We start from the raw sequence: 22,598 nt of genomic DNA on the forward strand, positions 1-22,598 counted from the left end.
GTGTTCTTGAAGAATTCATTTAAGTATTTTGCGGGTTCGTTACTCCGAGTCTGGTTCTGTTGGTTACCACTTGAAAGCTATGTGAACACTACAAAATTTAATAAATCTACAATATATCTTATAATGATTCTTCACTCTTGATCCAAATCAACTGTTAATCCTTTTGTGGTTCGATGCGCAATATGTTCCAATTTAAACTTATAAAGATTACTGACTCACAATTTCCGTAGTGCATTTCACAGCCTGTTCAATAGCTTCTGTAGTGTAGTAAGGTAGTAAGTTACAAAGTCCATCCTCTGACTATTTACGGAGTTTCTGAAGTGGTACACTTTTTTTTTTTTTACAGTTTCGTTGTGTAGTGGTTCAATACACAATCTAAAATCAGACATTTCACTCTAATACAAATGTAGGAAGAACATTTACCCTAATAAAAATTCAGTGAAAGTAAAGATCACGTGGACCTCATAAACAAGTGGTTTCCTGTTAAAGTAGAAAAGATTAGAAACTCAACTGCGTTGTTTAGTAACAAATACTGAAATTACGTCTGAACTTGCTACTTCCCCTCAATTCTTAATGAAGAACTTAAAACAAGGTTTACCTGGTACGTTGCAACAAAAACCATCGCGCCAAAGATTCCAACCAACAATAAAGCTCCAAATATTGCAAGTACTGACACTTTCGCTCCTGCAAAAGAGGAGAAAAATATCGAGAATATTCGTTAGAATACTGTTACTATTATCTGTTCCTGGTTTAAGAAAAAGTACTGAAACGGAATATGTCAAACAACTCACAGTTATGTAGCCATTAGGAAATAGTTTTCTCTTCTGTAGGAAAAGCTAATGGGCTATTTATTTCACCTATATATATTGTAGACAGGGCCTCCACAAAGCTCCGTAGCAGGTTAAGCAGAGTGCGTTAGGGTTTCCAATGCTCCGGGCAAGCAGTGGGTTGGTTAGGTGGCCAACAGAGCCCCGTAGCAGGCTAAGCGGGTGGGGTTAGGTTTCCCGACAGAGCCCCGTAGCAGGCAAGCCCAGGAGAAAGGAAAACCCAAGAGTCTCGTTGCAGATTAGAGGCCTAGAGTTAGGTTACTCCTAATGTTCTGTTGCTAACAGTAGGAGCGGCGCGAGAGAACTAGTACAGGTCCGCTCTCGACCATCAAATTTATACGGGGCGCTGCTGCTCCGTAGTCGTCGTCTGCTTCATGGGAGAAGCCAGAAGTCCGTCGTCTGGAGGTGATAGTGGATCCATCTGGTGTCTTGTAAAATCATGTGGTGGTGTTTGAAAACATAAGCGTGAAGTTGTTTGTATACAACACCACGTTGGACATTACCATATATATATGCATATGGTACCTTTTTTTTAGAATATGACAGTTGTCTACATTGTTAGAAAATCTTAAAAGACAACTTAATACTATTCAGATTATTCGACATTTAATTGAAAGCCTATTTGTCATTAACATGCAAGCCACTAGTCCACTCAGTCTAAACACGGGAATCTATCAGAAAATTTAAGACAAGAAAGTTCCGTTGCTTTCAAAATATACCAATAAATTTCTATGTAAAGAATATCGACTTCACCAGTCCCAAACCACCATGTCGACTAAAAGCAGGGAATTCCTGTTATTATTCAGTTCAGAATCTTTTGTCGTCACGAATTCTGTCAAGGAATTTGAAGCTTAAAATATATAAAACGATAATCATGCCTGTTGTTCTATATGGTTGCGAAACATGGTCACTTACTCTGAGGGAAAAATATAGACTGAAAGTATTTGAGAACAAGATCCTGAGACGAATATTCGGACCCAAGAGCCACGGAAATGGGGAGTGGTTGAAACTTCATGACGAGGAGCTACATAATTTATAGGGATTACCAAACATTGTTAAGGCCATCAAGTCTAGGAGGCTTAGGTGGCCAGGTCATGTAGCTAGAATGGAAGAAAGTAGAAACGCTTTCGAAGTCTTGACTAGAAGACCAATCAGAAAACGACCATTAGGAAGACCTAGGTGGAGATTGGAGGACAATATTAAGATGGATCTCGCAGAAATAGGAATACAAAATAGAAACTGGATCCAATTGCCTAAGGATAGGAGTAAATGGAGAGCTTTTGTGAACGCGACATTGAACCTCCATTGGCCATTGGCCATAGAGTTTCAGTTAGTTAGATTGTCGATTTTATCCAGCTACTAAACAAAGTGGTGTCAATTGGTATATAGCAACGACTATAAAAATGTTTCCTTATCAGTTGAGAATGGAGGCCTTAGCATTCATCGAGCCATGGATATCGTCATTCCTTCTTTCCTCGCATCATTCTATTGCTCACGAGAACTAATTGGACCTCTTCATCAACAGGAGGTCGACTTAGACTCGATTCGAGATGTACAAGAATGCATCGATAAATGGACTACTCTGGTTAGAATGGATCCCCCACCTAACGACAAAAGACATGTCCAGTCTGTTTGGGATGAACCTATAGTCAAGCTTCCTTTATCTTCACTCCTATCATCAACTAATAACCTGGATGACAAAGCCTGGCTGTTAGCTGTCTCCTCCTCCAAAACCGGAGCATGCCTTCAAGCCCTACCTTCTAAACACTCGGCGTACACCTTTCTAATGAGAGGTTTCGTATATCTACAGCTCTGCGCTTAGGTGCTAATATTTGTGAGCCTCGCTACTGTTCTGCTTGGAACGCATATGTTGAAAATAAAGAGTTACATGGTCTTTCATGTAAAAAAAAAAGTGCGGGAAGACAATCTCGACATCATTTGTAGAGACCTTGTATCAGCTGGAGTTCCTTCAATAAAAGAACCAAATGGTTGTTGCTGCTCTGATGGTAAAAGGCCTGATGGCATGACCTTGGTACCGTGGGAAAATGGAAAAGCACTAGTCTGGGATTTCACATGTTCCGATACGTTTGCTCCTTCCAACTTACCCCATTCTTCAATTCAGGCAGGTCTCGTCGCCCCACACACCACGGAATCAGACAAAAGACTAAAATACTCAAACCTTTTGGACAAATATTGGTTTGTAACAGTAGCAATAGAAACCAGTGGGTCTTGCGCTCACGAAGGATCTAATTTCATATAGCAATCAAAACTGGTGATCCCCGAGCTACAGCATTCCTTTTCCAACGTATCAGCATCGCCATCCAGCGTGGGAATGTGTCATCGATCTTAGGCACAATACCTCTTGGTAAAGAACGGAACGAGATTTTTCTTCTATAATCCACAATAAGACGGAAGTAGAGACATCCTAGGAGGCTGACAACCACTTTGACGATATTCATGAAGGATGTTTTGAATCCAGTTTGAATAAATATAAATTCTTAGAAGTCATAGCTAATACCGATGACTTTGGGAGTAGTAGCAACATTATCTACAGATTTTACTTCGTTGCTCAAAATCTTTAAAGACGCTAAATATATTGTTGTCAAGCTGTCCGATGTTTATTTTGGAACAAATATGATGGTTATAGATAATCTATGTATTCTTAGAGTGTGAATTAATATTTCACTTGTAGAAGAGTTAGTATTGATTAAATTATATTAAATATATAAGTTGTATATATACATATCCATCTAATAATTATAAAACATAAATAATTATTATGTTTAACATACAATATCTGGGTAGGTGTTTTCAGATCGTCGGTACTTTAAAAATGACTGTTAAATACAAAAAAATCATGTAATAGCAATAAATAAGTTAGTTATGTAGTTTCCAGCTATTTGTCATACAGAGGTTACTTCTTCATATTCTTATTACAACGTGTAAGTTAAATTGTTGAAATAAATTCCAAGGCATAAAGAGACGATATAAACAGAGAATATCCAAAGTTGGATCATGGTTCCAGACAAACGACACAATAGCCCCAAAAAAAATTCCTGAACCCAAAAGGTCAAGTGAAAAGTCTTTAATTGTCGTTCTGAAGCATACCGGAACGGAAAGTCTTTACAATGGGTTTCAGTTCAATACTTTGATATGATTTTGTAATATGGAAGTGATGATGCCTTTGTCTCTCTCTTACTATCTTATCTGTATAAGTTTTCACGGTCGCAAAGTTAATCGCTAATTTACGATCAAGTTCAGCCCGAGCGGTATCAATAACCCCTTGGCTTTCATAGGAAGAATTGTGGGCTAACATCAAAATCATAAAACAAACCGATATTAGTGTGGAATTAATAATTTCGGAGGTCGCTGAGATAAAGAGTGACACTCCAGATGCCATCTAAGGAAAGCTCCTATTAACACCTTGAAGGAGTGTGCAAAATTAGACATGTAAAAATAATTGTTAATGACAAATATTACTGTTGAATCTATAGCTTTCGGGGTCCCCAACTGGGGAACATTTCTGTTGACGTTTAGGTTTAAATTAAATTGTAGTAGGGGTAAGATCCTCTAGCACATTTACTAACTGTAAGAAAAGCCGAAGGGAGTAACATGTACACCTTGTCTCAAAAAGGTTGAGCGCATTCTTTACTGGTGTTTTGAGGAAATAATTTTCTAAGTCCAGCTTCGGGTATCTTCGGAAAAAAGTAAGCCAGGTTCGAACCTCCAAGCCAGCCTTTGCAATCGGGAAAAAGTTTGCAGATGTGTTTTTCTTCTTTTAAATATAATAAGACTTGTTACCAAGTGTTTAAAAAAGCAACATTGATTGAAATACTTAATGATACAATATTTCGAAACCTTTTTTTTTTAACGTCAGCACATGCTTGTTTGCCATTTAGCTCTCCATACGTAATGGAACATTTAAATACGTTAAAGAATCTTTCCATATGTAAAAGAATGCTCAAAGTTAAGAAATAGAACATAATTATCGCCTGAGTACTAAAATAAAAGTCAAAGTAGAACAGAAACAGCGTTTGTAATGGATATGAATGTCATAATTATCTTGAGATCCGTTATACATCGCTAGAAGCATAATTATAGAAGTCCTTGTGCTAGCTCATTGGTAAGCTGTCGGATTTCAAATCATAAGGTTTTGAGTTCGAATCCCGTTTAGGTTAATCCTTTTTTTAAAATTATATTTTCCGCAATGCATGAAAAATTATATAAAATAATTACATTAGAATACATAAGTTGTGTATATATAACATAATCATTGCAGAACATAGTAATTATTATGTTTAAAATATAACATCTGAGATAATTTTCACAGTAGGTCGGTATTATATATGAGGATGTAAATACAACTTAAGAAACTCGTTCAATAGCAATAAATAAATCATGTAGTGTATTTATTTGCAGCTATTTGTCATATAGAGGGTAATTCTCAACATTCATAATACAGAATGTCATTTATGTTCTTGAAAAGTTATTCGATGCATAAACAGAAGGTATAAACAGAGAGTCCAAAGTCGGAACGCTCACAAAAAAATTCATGAACCCCAAAGGTCACGTGAGCAGACTGGAATTGTCCTTATGAAGCATGCCACAGCAGAAAGTCTTTACATAGATTTTCAATTCAATTCCTGATATATGCTTTTGCAATGTGGAAGTGGTGATGCCTTCAGTCGCCCTCTCTCGCTCGCTCGCTCGCTCACTCTCTATTTATACAGAATATAAAAGTGGATTTATGTGTGTATTTCAACATAATTCTGATATATCTAGAGCAATTTTAACTATATTTCTTACAGTCTGGAAAAAGAGTACTGTCGGGATACATATCAAAAATGCTAGAAACGGGTCGATATTAGTATCGAATCCATAGTTTCGTGGTCGCTTAGGTGAATGTTTCTACTTTCAATTCAAGTCCAACTAAGCTCCCATTAGCACCCAGGGTGGTTACGTAGCGACATAAAGATATCGAAATCGTTCGATATTAGAATCGAATCGTAAGTTTTCAGCGCAGCTAACAGTGCAGCATTTCCCATTAGTCCACAATAGTCCACATTTCACATTAGTCCCATTGCCTAGAGGGCAACATATTTGCAGAGTGCAAAGTTTAAAACTTGAATAATATTTTATTTTTTTCCGTATGAAAAAGTTATAAATCAAGAGCAAATATACTATTTCACGAACAATCCTCGTTTACTATTCTAATATGTTTAATAATAGCGTAAGAAATCTAATAGTAATTCAGAACATGTTTCACAGTTGTTATTTTTTGTTACATAGTTGTAGCTGTAGCATGTAGTGAGTGGAATTTAACTGTAATAAATTCACTAATTAACCATATTCCAATTAAGTTTTATTTTTAAGTTCGGGATGAAGGGGCGGAGAAATATGTAGTTATTGGGGGCACCGAGCTTTTCTACATTTTACTTTCAAGATCTCCATTTTTCTTTTGTCATTTGTTCCTAATAAAAACAGTTCAGTCACTTTTGGATTGTCATAGGATAGTAGGAGTTGGATTTTGGGATGCAGCCTGTGAGATTCTAGAGGAGCTAACTGCTTGAAAAAGTATTTTTGAATCATCTGTAACATATGAAATAAGGATATGTATCATAAAAAAATGAAAGTAACTATGTCTGCGTAATCATCACGGTCAAATTGCAAAGTCAAATAAATTGACGTTTGGTATATAATCAGGCTCCAATCCCAACTGGGAAGTTATCATACGCGTGTCACTTTCATTATAATACATATCCTTAGGGGGAGTAGAAGTCCGAATTTTTGCGAAAAATTGAGTTGAGTTGAGTTTAGTTTAGCGTCCCTTTCAGCAGCGAGGCTATATGAGACGTGGACCTACTGATTAACGTGGAATCCGAACCACATGAGCGAAAAATTGAGTATCTCACAAGCCGTTCAACTGAGAGCTGAAATTCAGCATATAACTCTTTATTAAAAATAAAGAGAATATGTCCTGGCATTTTTTAAAATTATCTTTTATGAGCGGGGGGACGGGGGTGCATTTTCTATATATTGGAAATTGGTAGTGGGTTGATTTGTAAAAATAATCGAAAACGATTGATATTAGTTGAGAAACAAATTGAGTAATGCAAATTAAAGTTCTTTTTGAATTTTATACCCACTGCTTTCTATTTATAATTGCTGAAGCTGGTGTTTAATATATGGAGCGTTCCGAGCATAAGGCAATCAAGCCATAAAGTTAGAGAAAAATGGCCATAAAATTTGTATTCTAAACTTAATTACATGGGCATTTTCAATTAGTACGGCATGCTTAATTATATAGAAAATTAGTTTCTCTCTCTCTCTCTCTCTCTCTCTGTTTTTTTCACGTTGGTCTACTTTTCCTTGATTTGAAACTTTCAAATTTCACCCTATTTTCTACTGAAATGTGTCTGTAAGGCAACAAAGAAATAATTATATATGATAAATTTAAATTCATTTTAATTTGGAAGATGAGAAACACTTTGCCATTATATATCGTAAAGGTCAGACCCACCAGTATTGTAACAGAGAGGTGCTTGAGCCATTAACGGTAGAAATTCAAACTCCGATAAGTGATAATTTCACAGTCTTGTTTTATTACAAGTGTAACCTCTTTAGCCAATGGAGAGGAGGACGTGGGCCATCGGTCAGAGTTGATGTCGATGGGTTTTGGTGGGCGGAGTTGGTCACAACGGTTCAGAGTGGTTCATAGTTGGTGGTGGGTCAGAGTGGATCACGATGGTTGATGGATCAGAGTGGGCCAATGGGGCATTTGGGTGGTGGGTGATAGTGGGTCATGGTGGGTCGTGGATCAAATTTTCATTGACCCACACCATCTCTGGTTAAAATTGTACTAAAGATAAGAGGCACCGAAGATGCATGTCGGCTATTATGCTCAAATTTTGCCCATGGATAGTACTCCACCAGGAAGCAATAAATCTGAAACGGTTCACGGTATCACCTTCTAGAACTCGAGATGTAGGGGTTTGTCTGATTGGCTAAATTAAGACGTCAATGATTTATCCTTCAACAACCAAGCTTTTTATGATCGTTTCCGTGGGGAAGTCAGAAGAACACGTGCCTAGTAATCGTAATATTGATAGTTTGCGTCCACCCCGGGTATTTGTTTTGTGTTTTTTGATTCACCTAAATATAAACAAATCACGCATATAGGCATTTTGACATATTTTGCGAGAGTAATTTTGTGGTTCGTTGGCGTTTCATCGCGTCTCTGCTGCTGGTAGTAAAGTTTTCAAAATGGAACTTGGGCCACCACGGATCGTCGCTGCGGGGCCACCAATTTCTGGCGAGAGGTCAATAGTTGACCATCTGTAGTCCACCGACGCTTACAGCTTAGAGTAATGAACGATGTCTTTGCCTTGTAGAGTTCATAACTACCGACGTCGGCAGTCAACTAGCTTTTAGTATTCCTTTACTAACCATCTATTGTTCATGTTTGTACACGGTGTTGTCATAATAATAATAATAATAATAATAATAATAATAATAATAATAATAATAATAATAATAATAATACGGTTATTATTATTATTGTTATTATTATTATTATTATTATTATTATTATTATTATTATTATTATTATTATTATTATTATTATTATTATTATTATTTGTAGTAATAGTAGTATAATTGATGATAGAATAATTATTGTCTATGTATTGTCCAGGTAGGACTACACACAGGATTTTGCTCGTTTTGGTTCGACTTGACTCTAATCCGAGTCGAGTTGGAAGATATTTTTCGCGCCGAGTCCAAGAGTAGACCTCAAAGATGTCTGTTTCGAGTCGAGTCGAGTTTCAAAGAAAAGTCGTTCGTGCCCATCCCCACTAATGAGAGCTTAATCGGAGTTAAGCGAAATTGAAAGTCTCACTATTTATCTAAGCGACCCCGAAAACTATGAATCTAATATCGATCATTTTCTACCAATCTTTTATATGTATCCCCCTCCCATTCACCATAGGTAACCCGACAGCACTCTTTTCGAAACTATAAGAAATGTGGTTAAAATTACTCTAGGCCAGTGGTTCTCAATCTGATTCCTATCACGATCCCCTTTTATCACACGCTCTTGCCAGCGACCCTTTTATAATTTGTTTTATAATAAGCTTGTGTGGGATCTTTAACATACCTATTTCTATAATAGTAGAATCCATTTTTTTGTTTATAGTGAACAGTGCCATGGAAAATCAGCGCCCGGGGCGAGAGTATAGTACGATGTCACCGTATATATGAGTGACGTCGACAGACTAGCTACGAAGCGCCACCATGGTTGGCACGAAGCTCAATAACATTTTCAAAATAAACCCTACCTTTCCTTAATTTTGAGCACATTTTATTACGTTTTTCCTTCTATTTTACCCATGTGCGCATGCACTTTCCTAACATGAGTAACACACTTCCTCCGAAATGTGTGGCCCCTTTTTTCGGCGCCCGGCACTGACAGTGGATACAGTAACTGTAATATCTATACTCCCAACGACGAAGGTGCTGGTTCAAGATGGATGTTGAACTCCTTCATTGAAGAGGCCATTAACGTATCCGATCTAAGCCCACAACTTCTTGACCAAATAATAGAATGATCATGCGACAAGTCTTTGCAACTGGTTTTTTGTAACGAAGACTTGGACAAGTTCTGCCTGATGAGGAGAGAAGAATATCCTGGTCTGGGGATTGCTGCTTTAAAAGTAATAATTCCATTTGCTATATCGTACTTGTGCGAAAGTGTGTTTTTTATGGTAAACATTAAAACAAAGATGAGAAATCGCTTATCAGTTGAAAATGGCTTGATAATGTTCGTCATGAAGATTGAACCGGACACTGCTGAACTAGTGAAATTACACCATGCTTAGGTGTCTCATTAGGTTTTAATTTTAATTGTATTTCAATGTGCAGGTTTTGTTGCATGTGTATTTTTCTAGTATTTCTATATACAGTTCTCATTAGTTTTATATCATACCTCTTTGATTTAAATTCATTTTTAAACAACTCTACTAACTAACTAACTCTATGGCCTATGGAACCCGGAGGTTCAATGCCGCGTTCACAAAAGCTCTACACTGACTTCTATCCTTAGCCAATTGGATCCAGTTTCTACTTTGTATTCGTATCTCAGCGAAGTCCATCTTAATATTGTCCTCCCATCTGCGCCTAGGTCTTCCTAATGGTCGTTTTCCGATTGGTCTTCCAGTCAAGATTTTGAAAGCGTTTCTACTTTCTTCCATTCTAGCTACATGACCTGCCCACCTAAGCCCTCTAGACTTGACGACCCTAACAATGTTGGGTAAACCGTATAAATTATGTAGTTCCTCGTTATGAAGTTTCCGCCATTCCCCATTCCCGTTCCTCTTGGGTCCGAATATTCGTCTCAGGATCTTGTTCTCAAATACTTTCAGTCTATGTTCTTCCCTCAAAGTAAGCGACCATGTTTCGCAACCATACAGAACAACAGGCATGATTATCGTTTTGTATATTTTAAGCTTAAAATTTCTCGACAGAATTCGCGACGACAAGACTTTGAACCGAATAGTAACACGAATTCTACACCCTTTGAAAATGTTCAGTAGACTTATTTTTTTATTGTTCTTTACAGTGTGTATAAAAAACAAAAGTATGCCTATCAGAACAAAATTAAAAATAATATTTAAAAATAATTTCTGGTATTAGATTCTAACTATATTTATCTCTTCCGCCTATCTTCGCGATCCCCTAGGGGCCGCGGCTCCCAGGTTGAGAAACCCTGCCCTAGGCATGCATGAGTTATGTTGGAACATACATACATACACTTTTATGTGTATAAATGCAGATAAGAGAGAGTTGAGAGAGAGCGATTAAGGAATTACCGCTCTCAATCTCTTCACTTTACTTTTGCGATTCGCGAATTTCTTACGTGACAGTTTGGGGCTAGCTAGTTTTTTGTCTTGGACCACGATCCGATTTTCGATATGCTCTACCTAAATGCTGTAATGCGAATATTGAGAAGTTATCTGCGATGAAAGTAGCTGCAAATAAATACATTACATAACTTATTTATTGCTATTACACGATTTTTTAAATTTGTATTCAATATTCACACATAACACACCGACGTTCTGTCAATACCTCAGATGTTATATTATAAAGATAAGAATTACTTATGTCGTGAAATGATATGAATATATATATTCAACTGATATATACAACTGATGAATTGTAATGTAACTATTTTACATAATTTTCATGCATTGAGGAAAGTAGAATATCATAAAAGAATTTCACCTGAACGGGTATCGAACTCACGATTTAAACACTCGGTGGTGTACCACTGAGCTAACATGACCGCTTTTCGGAAGCTGCTTCTGAAATATAACTGAGCTCATACGTAAATGCTCTTTTCCGTATGGAAATCACAATGACGAAACGAGAGTGTGAATACATAGTCTCGAAATATTGTATCATTAAGTATTTCAATGTTACTTTTTTCTACACTTAATACCATTTCAACATGTCTTATTATATTTAACAGAAGGAAAAACATATCTGTACATTGTTTCCCGATTACTAAGGTTGGCTTTGGAGGTTCGAACCAGCAGCTTTAGTTTACTGTTTTCCGAAGATACCCGAAGTTGGACTTCGAAAGAGTTTGTCTCAAAACAGCTTACATCATATCGCTTAATCTGTTTGGTATATGGTATATGTTTTTATACGTGTAAAGTCAGTATAACAATTCATTCTTTAAACAGCTTTTCGTATGTATTAATATTCCTTTATAAAAACTGTTTTTGATATTATTATTACGGCACACCATTTTCAGATTTCTTTCGCGAGTCGTTGATCAAGTCGTTCCCCACCAGCGTTGCCAGACTCACAGCTCGGAATTATTCCAAAACCTGATCGAACTTATGCTAGATTCGGTCAAATTATGCTAGATCCTCATAATTACTAATTCAGGAGTTTAAAAAAAACGATGTTGAGATACGATAACGTAACTTAAAATACACAGAGAGCAAGAATGCAATACTTCACGCACCAAAATTTTAACTCAGCTAAATTAATGCAGTCGTTGCCAGACTCAATGGCGTATATATCGTATAAATGAATGCAAAGTTTTTGTTTACATATTTTGAAAGAAAATTACTTCGCAGCATAAGGGGAGTTGGGAATCGTCTGCTAGGGGGGGGGCGGCAGATTTTTGGTCGGTCTCGGAGCTGTCATTTCAGGAATAAATATGATCATGAAGTCAGAAATAAAGATGGCGAAGTTGTCAAAAAGTTGGGGGGAGAATGGCCCCCATAGCTCCGCCCATGCCTCGGAGTTAAAGGATTAGAAAACCCTGGGTGGAGCCACAAAAAATCCCAAAGACGTTTCGAACTTACTTCGGAAAATAAGACTGCCTGTATGGTTTACCGACTCTATGAATCAATGGAAGAGGATACATTTCTGCCGTTCTTTTTCTTCCCACGACCAACTTCTTTCTCATCTCCAGGTTTTACGGCTTTCTGATAAATTTGCTGAAATTGTGCTAGATTTGGGCAGGATGCTAAAAGCAAGATGCTAGATGCTAGAGACATGCAAATTATGCTAGATCTAGCATCATTATGCTAGATCTGGCAACGCTGTTCCCCACAATAGGCGTGTCGTGCAAGTAACCAATCACACGTCAGGTACTAGCTTTTACCTATTGCTTCCTTCTCACAGCTCAGAACATTGGTAACTATGGATAGACGTACAGCAGTAATTACTTTATGGGAGTTGGAAGGTTATTCTGCAACTGCAGCTAGCAGGCGAGTAGGTGACCCGGCCTCTACAGGAAGGCGATGGATTCGGAAATATTGTCACGGTACGCCGAAATTATGGAAGATTTTAAGATCTAAATTTATTCAATCTCATTAATTGGTTTCAGAAGGAAATAGTAAAATGTTTGTTTATTATTTTAAATTGTTGTAATTAGGTTGCAGACATGTTATATCATCGTATTACGCATTGCTGATGCTTGTTGTTTCTTCGAGGAATAGACACGAGTCTGCAGTGTCATAAGAATAACAAAAACAAATACGAAACAAATAAATGTAAAACGTTGTAGAAATTTATGTCAACATAGACACAATATCAAAATTAGGTAAAAGTGTGAATTTCGCAGACATAAGCTGTCTAGAGAATTTGGTCAATGAGAGAAAATGCAGAAATTGTGAATCAGCACAATTTCGGCTCAGAGATGGAAAACTTCAGAATTTGTAATCAAGAAATAACAAATTCGTCATCGTGGACATCTAATGTTTGGCGGAATTGGGATCAGTTGTTGAGGAGTGTCTACGGATCAGTCACCGGAGAGACATTCTAGGATCAGTCGTTAGGAGTCTCTAAGGATTATTCTCAATAGAGCCACTATTGGGAATCAGCTGTTAACTACGTTCCAGTGGACATCCATCCACTGTGAGGAAGTCAGAAGACGAACTTCGAAGCCTGAAGTTCGAACCCCGGTCATCGAGGTATGTAATAATCCAACTCTGATATTCTAACGTTGACCAATTCACTAAACAGTTCTATGAAATGTGATTCAACAGTTTTTACTTAAATTTAACATAACAACATCTCACTCTCTAATATGTAAATATAGTACAATAAAATGTTTATTTAAAATTTAAACGCTCATATGCTACTCGATTCAGATCTCCTCAAAATAGTGATTATCACTACTATTTGTTGTCATGGTGCAGATGCTTAGGAGTTCGATTCCCGGTAATTACCTGTCGCAGGCCAGGAGTAATTAGAAAGAGTAATAAAATGCGTTAGGGTTGATTATTTTCAAAAGTTAAGGCTGAAATTGTCATGTATATGCGATAAGTTAACGAGTAATAGTAATAGTTAGATTATAGTAATAGTAATAGTTAGCCGATAATGGGTGCTACAGGTCAGACTGATAATTTACGATCTCCTGGTCGTCCGCATGTGTCAACCGAAGCCCAAGATGCGAGATTAGTAAACGAAGCCCGGTTAGACCCACTAAGGACGTCTAGACAGCTAAGGGAAGTTTCTCTCTTTCCTGGTAGAAAGCATACAGCTCTGCGAAGGCTTCGTCATGCTAGGTTACGTGGCCGTGTTGCTGCCGTGAAGGAAAAACTCTCAGACGACCACAAAATTTACCGTCTCGCGTTTGCACAGGCGAATGTGGGTCTCAATTGGGAAAACGTAGTTTTCTCAGATGAATCCATATTCACAACATCAAAGGAGGGACGCCGTTTTGTGTATCGTCCGAGAGTCACCCGATATGACCATGGATATGTGGCTGCTTGCAATCTCAGTGGCCATGTTGGGGTTGGATTTCCAGTCGCGGAGCAGGACCGCTTCATAGAATTGAAGGACATCTGGACAATGCTCAGTACTTAGACATTATCAGTAATATCATGGTGCTATCTGTACGAGTATTTCAGCCTGATGGTGTAATTCAGTTCCAGCAATACCAGTCGCCAATACATACTTCCCGTGTGATTCAGGAATGGTTCGCAGGGCATCATGAGATTGATTTAATCGACTGGCCGCTCGTGGAGCAGACCTCAATCTCATGGAAAATATGTGGGCAGAAGTGAAGCGTACTCTAAGGGAAAGTTGGCCTGAGGCAGATCCACCAAGAACTCAGGATGACCTGTGGCATCTTGTTTCCGAAGCATGGCTGGAGGTAGGGGAAGGAGATAGATTTGTCACCCATGTAATAGATTCCATGCCCAGAAGAATGGAGCGTGTAATAAATTCAGAAGGGTCTTGGACACAATATTAATGTCCCCGCCTTAACTCCCGAAAATAGCCCTTTTCAGGGCTACCTAAACGCTTCTGAAAATATTTCTAGAAATAAACCACTCCTTGTATCCGATTTCTGTGCAATCCTACTAACAAAAGAATGATTATTAGCTGTAGGCTTTGAACTCAAGACCTCTTTATTGGCAAGTCCGTACTCTACCAGTGAGCTAACATGAACACGCAAACCCAACCTGAAGAAACACGATTTTCAATTTCTGGTATTCGATGACAATGATGCTCATATACTTGGCAAATGTTGTATTCAACTTGGGATATTCCGCAACACACACACACACACACAGACACATAAACAAAGCGAAAGAGAGAGAGAGAGAGAGATGAATATACAAAAGCATATTCAACGTATTCGAATGAGACTCTAAGTAACGACATTCCGTTCTAAAGAGAGTTTGTGTTTCTTCCCGTGACGTTAAGGGGATCGGGAAAAGTTATGTGTCTTGAAGCAGGATACGACTTTGGATACTCTGTTTATACACTTTCTATATCCGTAGGAATATATTGTATTTCACGAATGTAAATGACATGCTGTAATGAGAATATTGAGAAGTTACATCTGTATGACAAATAGATGCAAATAAATACACTACATAACTTATTTATTGCTATTGAACGAGTTTCTTAAGTTGTATTTACATCCTCATATATAATACCGACCTACTGTGAAAATTATCTCAGATGTTATATTTTAAACATAATAATTACTATGTTCTGCAATGATTATGTTATATATACACAACTTATGTATTCTAATGTAATTATTTTATATAATTTTTCATGCATTGCGGAAAATATAATTTAAAAAAAAAGGACTAACCTAGACGGGATTCGAACTCTCAACCTTAAGATTTGAAATCCGACAGCTTACCAATGAGCTAACGCAAGGACTTCTAGAACTGTGCTTCTAGCGATGTATAACGAATCTCAAGATAATTATGACATTCATATCCATTACAAACGCTGTTTCTGTTTTACTTTGACTTTTATTTTAGTACTCAGGCGATAATTATGTTCTATTTCTTAACTTTGAGCATTCTTTTACATATGGAAAGATTCTTTAACGTATTTAAATGTTCCATTACGTATGGAGAGCTAAATGGCAAACAAGCATGTGCTGACGTTAAAAAAAAAAAAAGGTTTCGAAATATTGTATCATTAAGTATTTCAATCAATGTTGCTTTTTTAAACACTTGGTAACAAGTCTTATTATATTTAAAAGAAGAAAAACACATCTGCAAACTTTTTCCCGATTGCAAAGGCTGGCTTGGAGGTTCGAACCTGGCTTACTTTTTCCCGAAGATACCCGAAGCTGGACTTAGAAAATTTTTGCCTCAAAACACCAATAAAGAATGCGCTCAACCTTTTTGAGACAAGGTGTACAATGATTCAAAACGACAGACATTAGGGTAGAGTCCATATTTGGGATCATCAATATAAGTAGCAACATTTCTTATGCCATTTAGGTTCAAGTTCAAGGCACTAATCTCCCTGTTTTGGGAGAAACAGTGACATGAGAAAATGATCTAAAATGACTGATATTAGTATCAAATCCATAGTTTTCGGAGTCTCTAAATAGATTATCGACCCTCCAAATAGCATGTAAGTCTCTACATTTCGTGTCCTAACTTAGTGGAAGGATTGATATGTAAAATGAATCAAAACGATGATATTAGTGTGGGGTAAAAAGTAATGAAATGTAAAATGCCTCAAATGACTGATATTAGTGTCGAATATATAATTTGGTTCGTCAATCTATTGGATTACAATCATTATGTCATTTAATGCCACGTTTAGATATGAACGAGCATATAAGCTGGATTTTCAATTTACATGGGCAGGACCAAAGGCACTGCTCGGGGCTAAATATATTAATCTATGTGTATATTGCAGCGTAACTCCAAAATGCCTGGAGCAACTTTTACTAAACGTGGTAGACAAATTACTTTCAAGATATCTTTCAAGATTACTTTCAAGATAAGCCAAGCTATGGAATTTTGGAGGAATGACATGTAAAAACAATGTAAAACGACTGATCGTAAGGTGTTATGCATAGTTTTCTGTGTTGTTCAGATGAAAAGTAATGCTCCCAATTACGTTTAGGTCAAAATTCATCCCCGACTTCAGGGGATGAGTTACTGGGAAATCAGAAAAATGAATTGTGAGAAATTAGTGAAATATTTATCGAATTCATAGTTTTCGTGGACGGGAAAGTGTTTCTAATAACTATGGAAGGTAGTTATACTCACTTCAAGGTGGACATTTAAAGAATTTCAATTTCTCATCATGAGAAAAAATAACCGTTTCAACTGTTATAGGCTATGAATCAAGCCAACTTTCACAATCGAGAAAAAATGGGTAGATCCATAATTGTTTTTACATGAAATAATCCATTTTGAAATCAGAGATGGACTGGGTAAGTAGCTCAAATGGGTAAAGATTTGTTACTGCGTCAGTGGATGGTGAGATAACAGGCTGTGAGCCACTGTGACCAACCATTCACCGTGCTCACACTGTTACTGACCCATCGATCCATTACGACAGCATCTTCTGAATATTGGTGAATTTCTTTACGTTTTTCTTTCAAGAACTCCATTTATCTCCTTTTTCATTTGTTTCTAACGAAAAAACAGATCTTGAGTCACTTTCGGATTTTGATATTTGCAATTGTAATACTAACAATAGAACTTAATACTGTTTTTAGAGGAGATAAAGACTGGAGAGAATATTTTTGAATCAACTGTAATATATGAATTATTATTTTAAAAGTGCAAAGTAACTATTTTTGTGTCATCATTACTTTTGCTATATAGTTAGGCCCAAATGAGAACTGTTATCATACGTGTATCGCTTTCATTATTATATATATTCTAAGGCGGAGGTGGGGTCTGAATGTTTGTGTAAAAATAGATTATTAGGGTGGGCCATTTTTTTTCAAATTTCAATTGTCGGAGTTGCGGAAAAGTTTTCCCGTGTTACTGGTAGTCATCACAGAAAATTTGAATTGTTTTGATCAACCCCTTCCTTTGCCTATGGGACTTGAATACTTTTATAGCTGCGGTTATGCAACCTGCACGCTAATACTAAGAAAATTGTTCTGCACAGCTCTAACATTTGGTTTTCTTTCGCACTGATGCATTCTGAGGGTAAAAATACAACGAATGAGAAAAGCGAGGTGCGATATTATTCCTATCTTGTTAAAATTGTACTCAATTAGACGAAAAACCTATTTTTATCTTTCAATTCATGTTTTTCATATTTAGCTTGAAAAATATGTTGCAGCTTTTTGAGATATATCGTGAACAATTTCTTGTTGACCCGTTTATATTTATATTATAATGAAATAAAAAAATAATGAAGTAATGTGATATCAAGTAATTTTGAAATCGGCAGTGCAGTAATAGAAAATATATATTTACCTTCAATATTTTACAAGACAATACATAAAGAATTGTTTTATAAGAAGTTGGAAACATTGTAATTATATACATATGTTATTAACGGTAAGCAATAAATTTTCGACATTTGCTTAGCCCTTTTAGAAGGTTCGTTTGCGCCAGATCTTCTGAAAGAAAAAGCCTAAGCCAATTGTCATGTCCCGATGGAGCTTCTCGCATTCTCCGATAGCACCGAAAATCCCGAAGAATACTTCGATGGCTTGCACAGTATGTCAGCAAAATACTTGCGCGAGTTTGTTTTGAAATGAAGGAAAATTCTCCTTTCACAAATGTGACGCGACACTTGTGGCTACTCGCTCGATTTGCATCCATTTTTTTCAAAGGAATTAAGAAGAATAGTTTATACTGTGATTAGTTCCAACGCTTACTTAGTCCATCCGGAAAACTTGTTGTTGTCAATGACCACCGATAGGAGCCAGGATATCCAAGTTTTAGAATGGAGAAAAATAATAATGTGTCTGCAGAGGAAAAATCCAGTCTGGAAATTAAGTTTAATTAAGTAAACTTAGAAGGAAGGGTCACGCAGTGGCTCCGCTGAGATCCGAACGAGAAAATTGTGTTTGCATTTGATATGTTATAACTAAACGAATCCCAAAGTTATACGTACCACCAGGCGGAAGTCGTAAGTAACAACATATTTTATAATCTATAAGCTACAAAGCTGGAAAAATAGTTTGGACCGAGTCATTTGTTCGGAAACGGTTGGGTTAATGGAAAACTCGGACAATATCTCCCATCATACTCAAGGACACATTTTTTCGGATAAAAAAGTTTCCCCAATGTCCTCGCAGGATCCCAGACGGGGTCCAACTCAAAAGGTTTTAAATGGCAAGTGGGATTAAGTAGCACATCGTTTGAAAGCTGTTGTAAAATGAAAGAAAGTGCAGCAAGTCTCGACGCTCTACGACAACCTGTGCAAAATGGCGGAGGGTCAAAATGTAAACAAAAACTTAATTGCAAAGCCCATAGTCATCCCTATAAATCGGAAACGGTGAGACAAATATGAAAATAGGAAAGGGAGTATGGCATTATTTTCAAAGTACAACAATTTAAATTAAAGCATCTTGTCCCAGGATACCCATAGGGTCCCTGGTGGGGTCCAACTGAAAAAGTTTCAAATGGCAATAGAGGTTAAGAAGCTCATCGTTTGCAAGATCTTGTTAAATAAAAGTAGATGGAGCAAGTCGTGACTTTCAACTACAACCCTGTTCAAAATTGCAGCGGGTCCAAATGTAAACAAAAGGTTAATTGAAAAATTATGGTCACCTTGAATCCAAGATGGCAGCTTAAAACCTATGTCATTCATAACAGTACGAATCTAAATCCCTATTTTTCACTATTATGTATTTAGAAATAATAGGAAGACTAAAGAACAATTGAATTTCGATTCACTTTAACTATTATTTCATTCGGTAACAACACATATATGTTTTGTTCTTAATGCACGTTCCTCACGGTTATTTCGACATTATTTACTTGAATATAACGAATATGCGATGAACTCTGACTTCCTACTCATACTGATAAACACAAGTTGAATACCTTCGGATATTTTTCTAATTTTGTCATACGTAGTTCATGCAGAAAGAACTTGCTGCACCAGTAGGCTGGGGGCTCTATTGTAACGTATTCGTTATGGTTATATTTGTATGCCATTCGTTGGTTTGATCGCAAGGCTTCAAGTATTACTACTCGTAAATATATTTAAAAAAAACATTGATTTGCAAGATTGGCGAGTAGTACCAAAAATGTGTATGTCATTTCAGTACATCAAGCTGCGTCAAACTTTGTTGGTTTGGTCACAGTATTCCAAGAAATAACATTTTTATATACAAACTCATTTTTCACGCTGGCAGCCACATTGGATTACAGATTATACTCTTTGATATTTTGTGGATATCAACTACTAACCATAAACTTTCGCTTCTCCAGCACCAGTGGTATGAGCTGGATATGCGTTCGATACATAGTGCGGCATTTTGAACTCAAGATGCCGCGTTTTTCAACATTTTGCATATTTTAGTCACTTACTAAACAACATTATTGCCAAATTTGTTTTCCTAGCTTCAGCAGTTTGGTATGCTTATCCTTTTGATATAGGTTTTAAGAGGTCATCTTGGATTCAAGGTCACCATAGATTTTCAATTAAGCTTTTGTTTACATTTTGACCCACAGCAATTTTCAACAGGGTTGTCGTAGAAAGTCGGGATGTGCTCATCTTCTTTCACTTTAAAAGAGCTTTCAAACAATCCCCTACCTCTCTTGCCATTTAAAACTTTTAGTTGGGATAAGACACTTTCACTTAAATCGTTGTACTTTGAAAATAATGCCACACTTCCTTTCCTGTTTACACATCTGTTTCACCGTTTCCGATTTATAGGGGTGACCATGGACGTTTCAATTAAGTTTATGTTTACACTTTGACCCGTCGCCATTTTGCACAGGGTTGTTGTAGCACTTAATTCCCCTTGCCATTTGAAAATTTTGAGTCGGAGCCCGTCTCAGACCCTGCGGGGGACCCTGGGACAGTTTTTTTTTTTTACCCCAAAAAGGTTTTCGTTGGAAATGATGGAATACGTGTTGACCGAGTTTTCCACTTACCCAACCACGTCCGAACAAATGACTCGGTTCAAACTATTCTGCTAGGTATTTTTTTTTTTTTTTAGTTCTTACATTACAAAATATGTTGTTACTCATGATATTCCTCTCGGTAGCATGTATAACTTTGGGATTCATCTAGTTACAACATATCAAATGCAAACACAATTGTCTCGTTCGGATCTAAGCAAAGTCACAGCGTGACCCTGTCTTCTTAGATGCAAGTAAATGTCATGTGATGAACGATTGATTCTCAACAGACGTCACCGAACCACCACTAACAAGATCCCAGTCATGATTCACTCCAGGCAGCAATAGTAATCTAATAAAAATGTCAATTTCTTCTTTCAATATTTCTCTCCACGTTTTTCTATTTTCTTGCATAATCTTCTACCTTGAATATTTGTGCACAATACTATATCATCCAGTATGTCCGCAGTTATGAATAAATCAAATGCACACTTTGGTGACGGTGTTGTAATAGCTTGCTTTGGATCGGGCTGCTTTCTTAAGAGATGATATACAAGGGTTCTGGCAACTGGAGGGGGATCCTTGTACCACTGACTTCCATTTTTTGCTTCAGTGTTATCTGTATGATATTTACTGCATTCGTACAATAATCTTCATACCACTTGACACACTGTCGCTTGTATTTTCTCCATCACTTGAGAACTCATATGATGATTCCTGTTGGATTTGCATTTGTTCTTCATCTGCCTCATCCGACACTACACTATCAATAGAAATGTAATCGTCGTCTTCATGTAGAGCTTCAATTATTTCGTGCTCCTTCAGACTCATTGTAATAATGATTAATTATACAATATACTGAGTTATCTTCTATGCACGCAATGGAAACGGACCTGCCACGAACAACTACATGCGCACTGCTGCCAGATCATAGTCACACATTGCAGATAACACTGAAGCAAATGAAATACTAAAACACAGTAGAAGAAATTGGGATCAGCCTGCAACCAGTGATGAATTTAGAGTATTTTCCCCGGGGGCATTTCAGAACACAGGCGAAAAAGCTTGAAAATACGTATTTTAAGAAATTTCCGCTGAGTTCTCAAGCACCCCGGGGAAAATGTCGTAGCTCCGGGGGACGCTTTCCCGGGCCATCCTCGGAATTCATTCCTTCCTGCAACGAATAGCTACTTGCGTACCAGCACCAGTTGATAATCATACATTGTAGCCAACTCTGAAGCAGATAAAACACAAAAACACAGTAAAAACAACTGGGGTCGATTGACCAAACTTATGTAAAAGCAGTATTATAATTTAAAACAGCATATTACTTACATTCTATTTATAATAAACAAATAATTTAGATATTTAAATTTGTACGAAAGGCCAATAAAGGTATACACAAATGTGCGATACATTGAGTTAAATTATACAAGAAATAAAGAAAGAAATATAGACCTTGAGGTCAATTTAACCCCGCATATATATCCAAGTGTTAATTATTTAATTGGTGATCATTTTTATTTTTTATTGATTATATTTGCATTCATACAAATAATATTGAAACACACAGAAGTTCTTGAAAAGGTTTTTACTAGATTAAAGGAATGTGGAATAACTATATCACCTAGGAAAAATTTTTTGTTTAAAGGAAAATAAAGTATTTGGGCTATGAATTTGAGGATAGTAATATGAAAATAGATCCTGAAAGAGAAGAAATAATAAAAAAATACCTAAACCCAGGAACAGATGCACATTGGCTAGGTTAATAGATTTGTTTCTATTATTTAAAATTTATTTCAAGATATTCAGAATATTTGGCCCCTTTGTATAAATTTAAAATTTGAAAAGGTTCCATTTAGGTGGGGTAAAAAAGACGACGATGTATTTTGTAAAATTAAAGAAGCCATTGTGGAACATGTTGTTCTGAAAG

The 22,598-nt window shown here is 36.8% G+C and overlaps 1 protein-coding gene across 6 annotated transcripts in view; it reads right to left on the reverse strand.

Moving 5' to 3' along the window:
- LOC145683688 (uncharacterized) overlaps window positions 1-22,598 on the reverse strand; it is a 165,089-nt gene that overhangs the window by 43,518 nt on the left and 98,973 nt on the right. For all 6 annotated transcript variants that reach the window (XM_081755044.1, XM_081755047.1, XM_081755046.1 and 3 more), the window contains one exon: window positions 599-684. In XM_081755044.1, coding sequence (XP_081611170.1) covers window positions 599-684 — 86 coding nt within the window. The remainder of the gene's footprint in view (window positions 1-598; window positions 685-22,598) is intronic.

The sequence above is a fragment of the Thermobia domestica genome, chromosome 4 (genome assembly GCF_964235325.1).
Source record: "Thermobia domestica chromosome 4, izTheDome1.hap1.1, whole genome shotgun sequence".
Taxonomy (NCBI): domain Eukaryota; kingdom Metazoa; phylum Arthropoda; class Insecta; order Zygentoma; family Lepismatidae; genus Thermobia; species Thermobia domestica.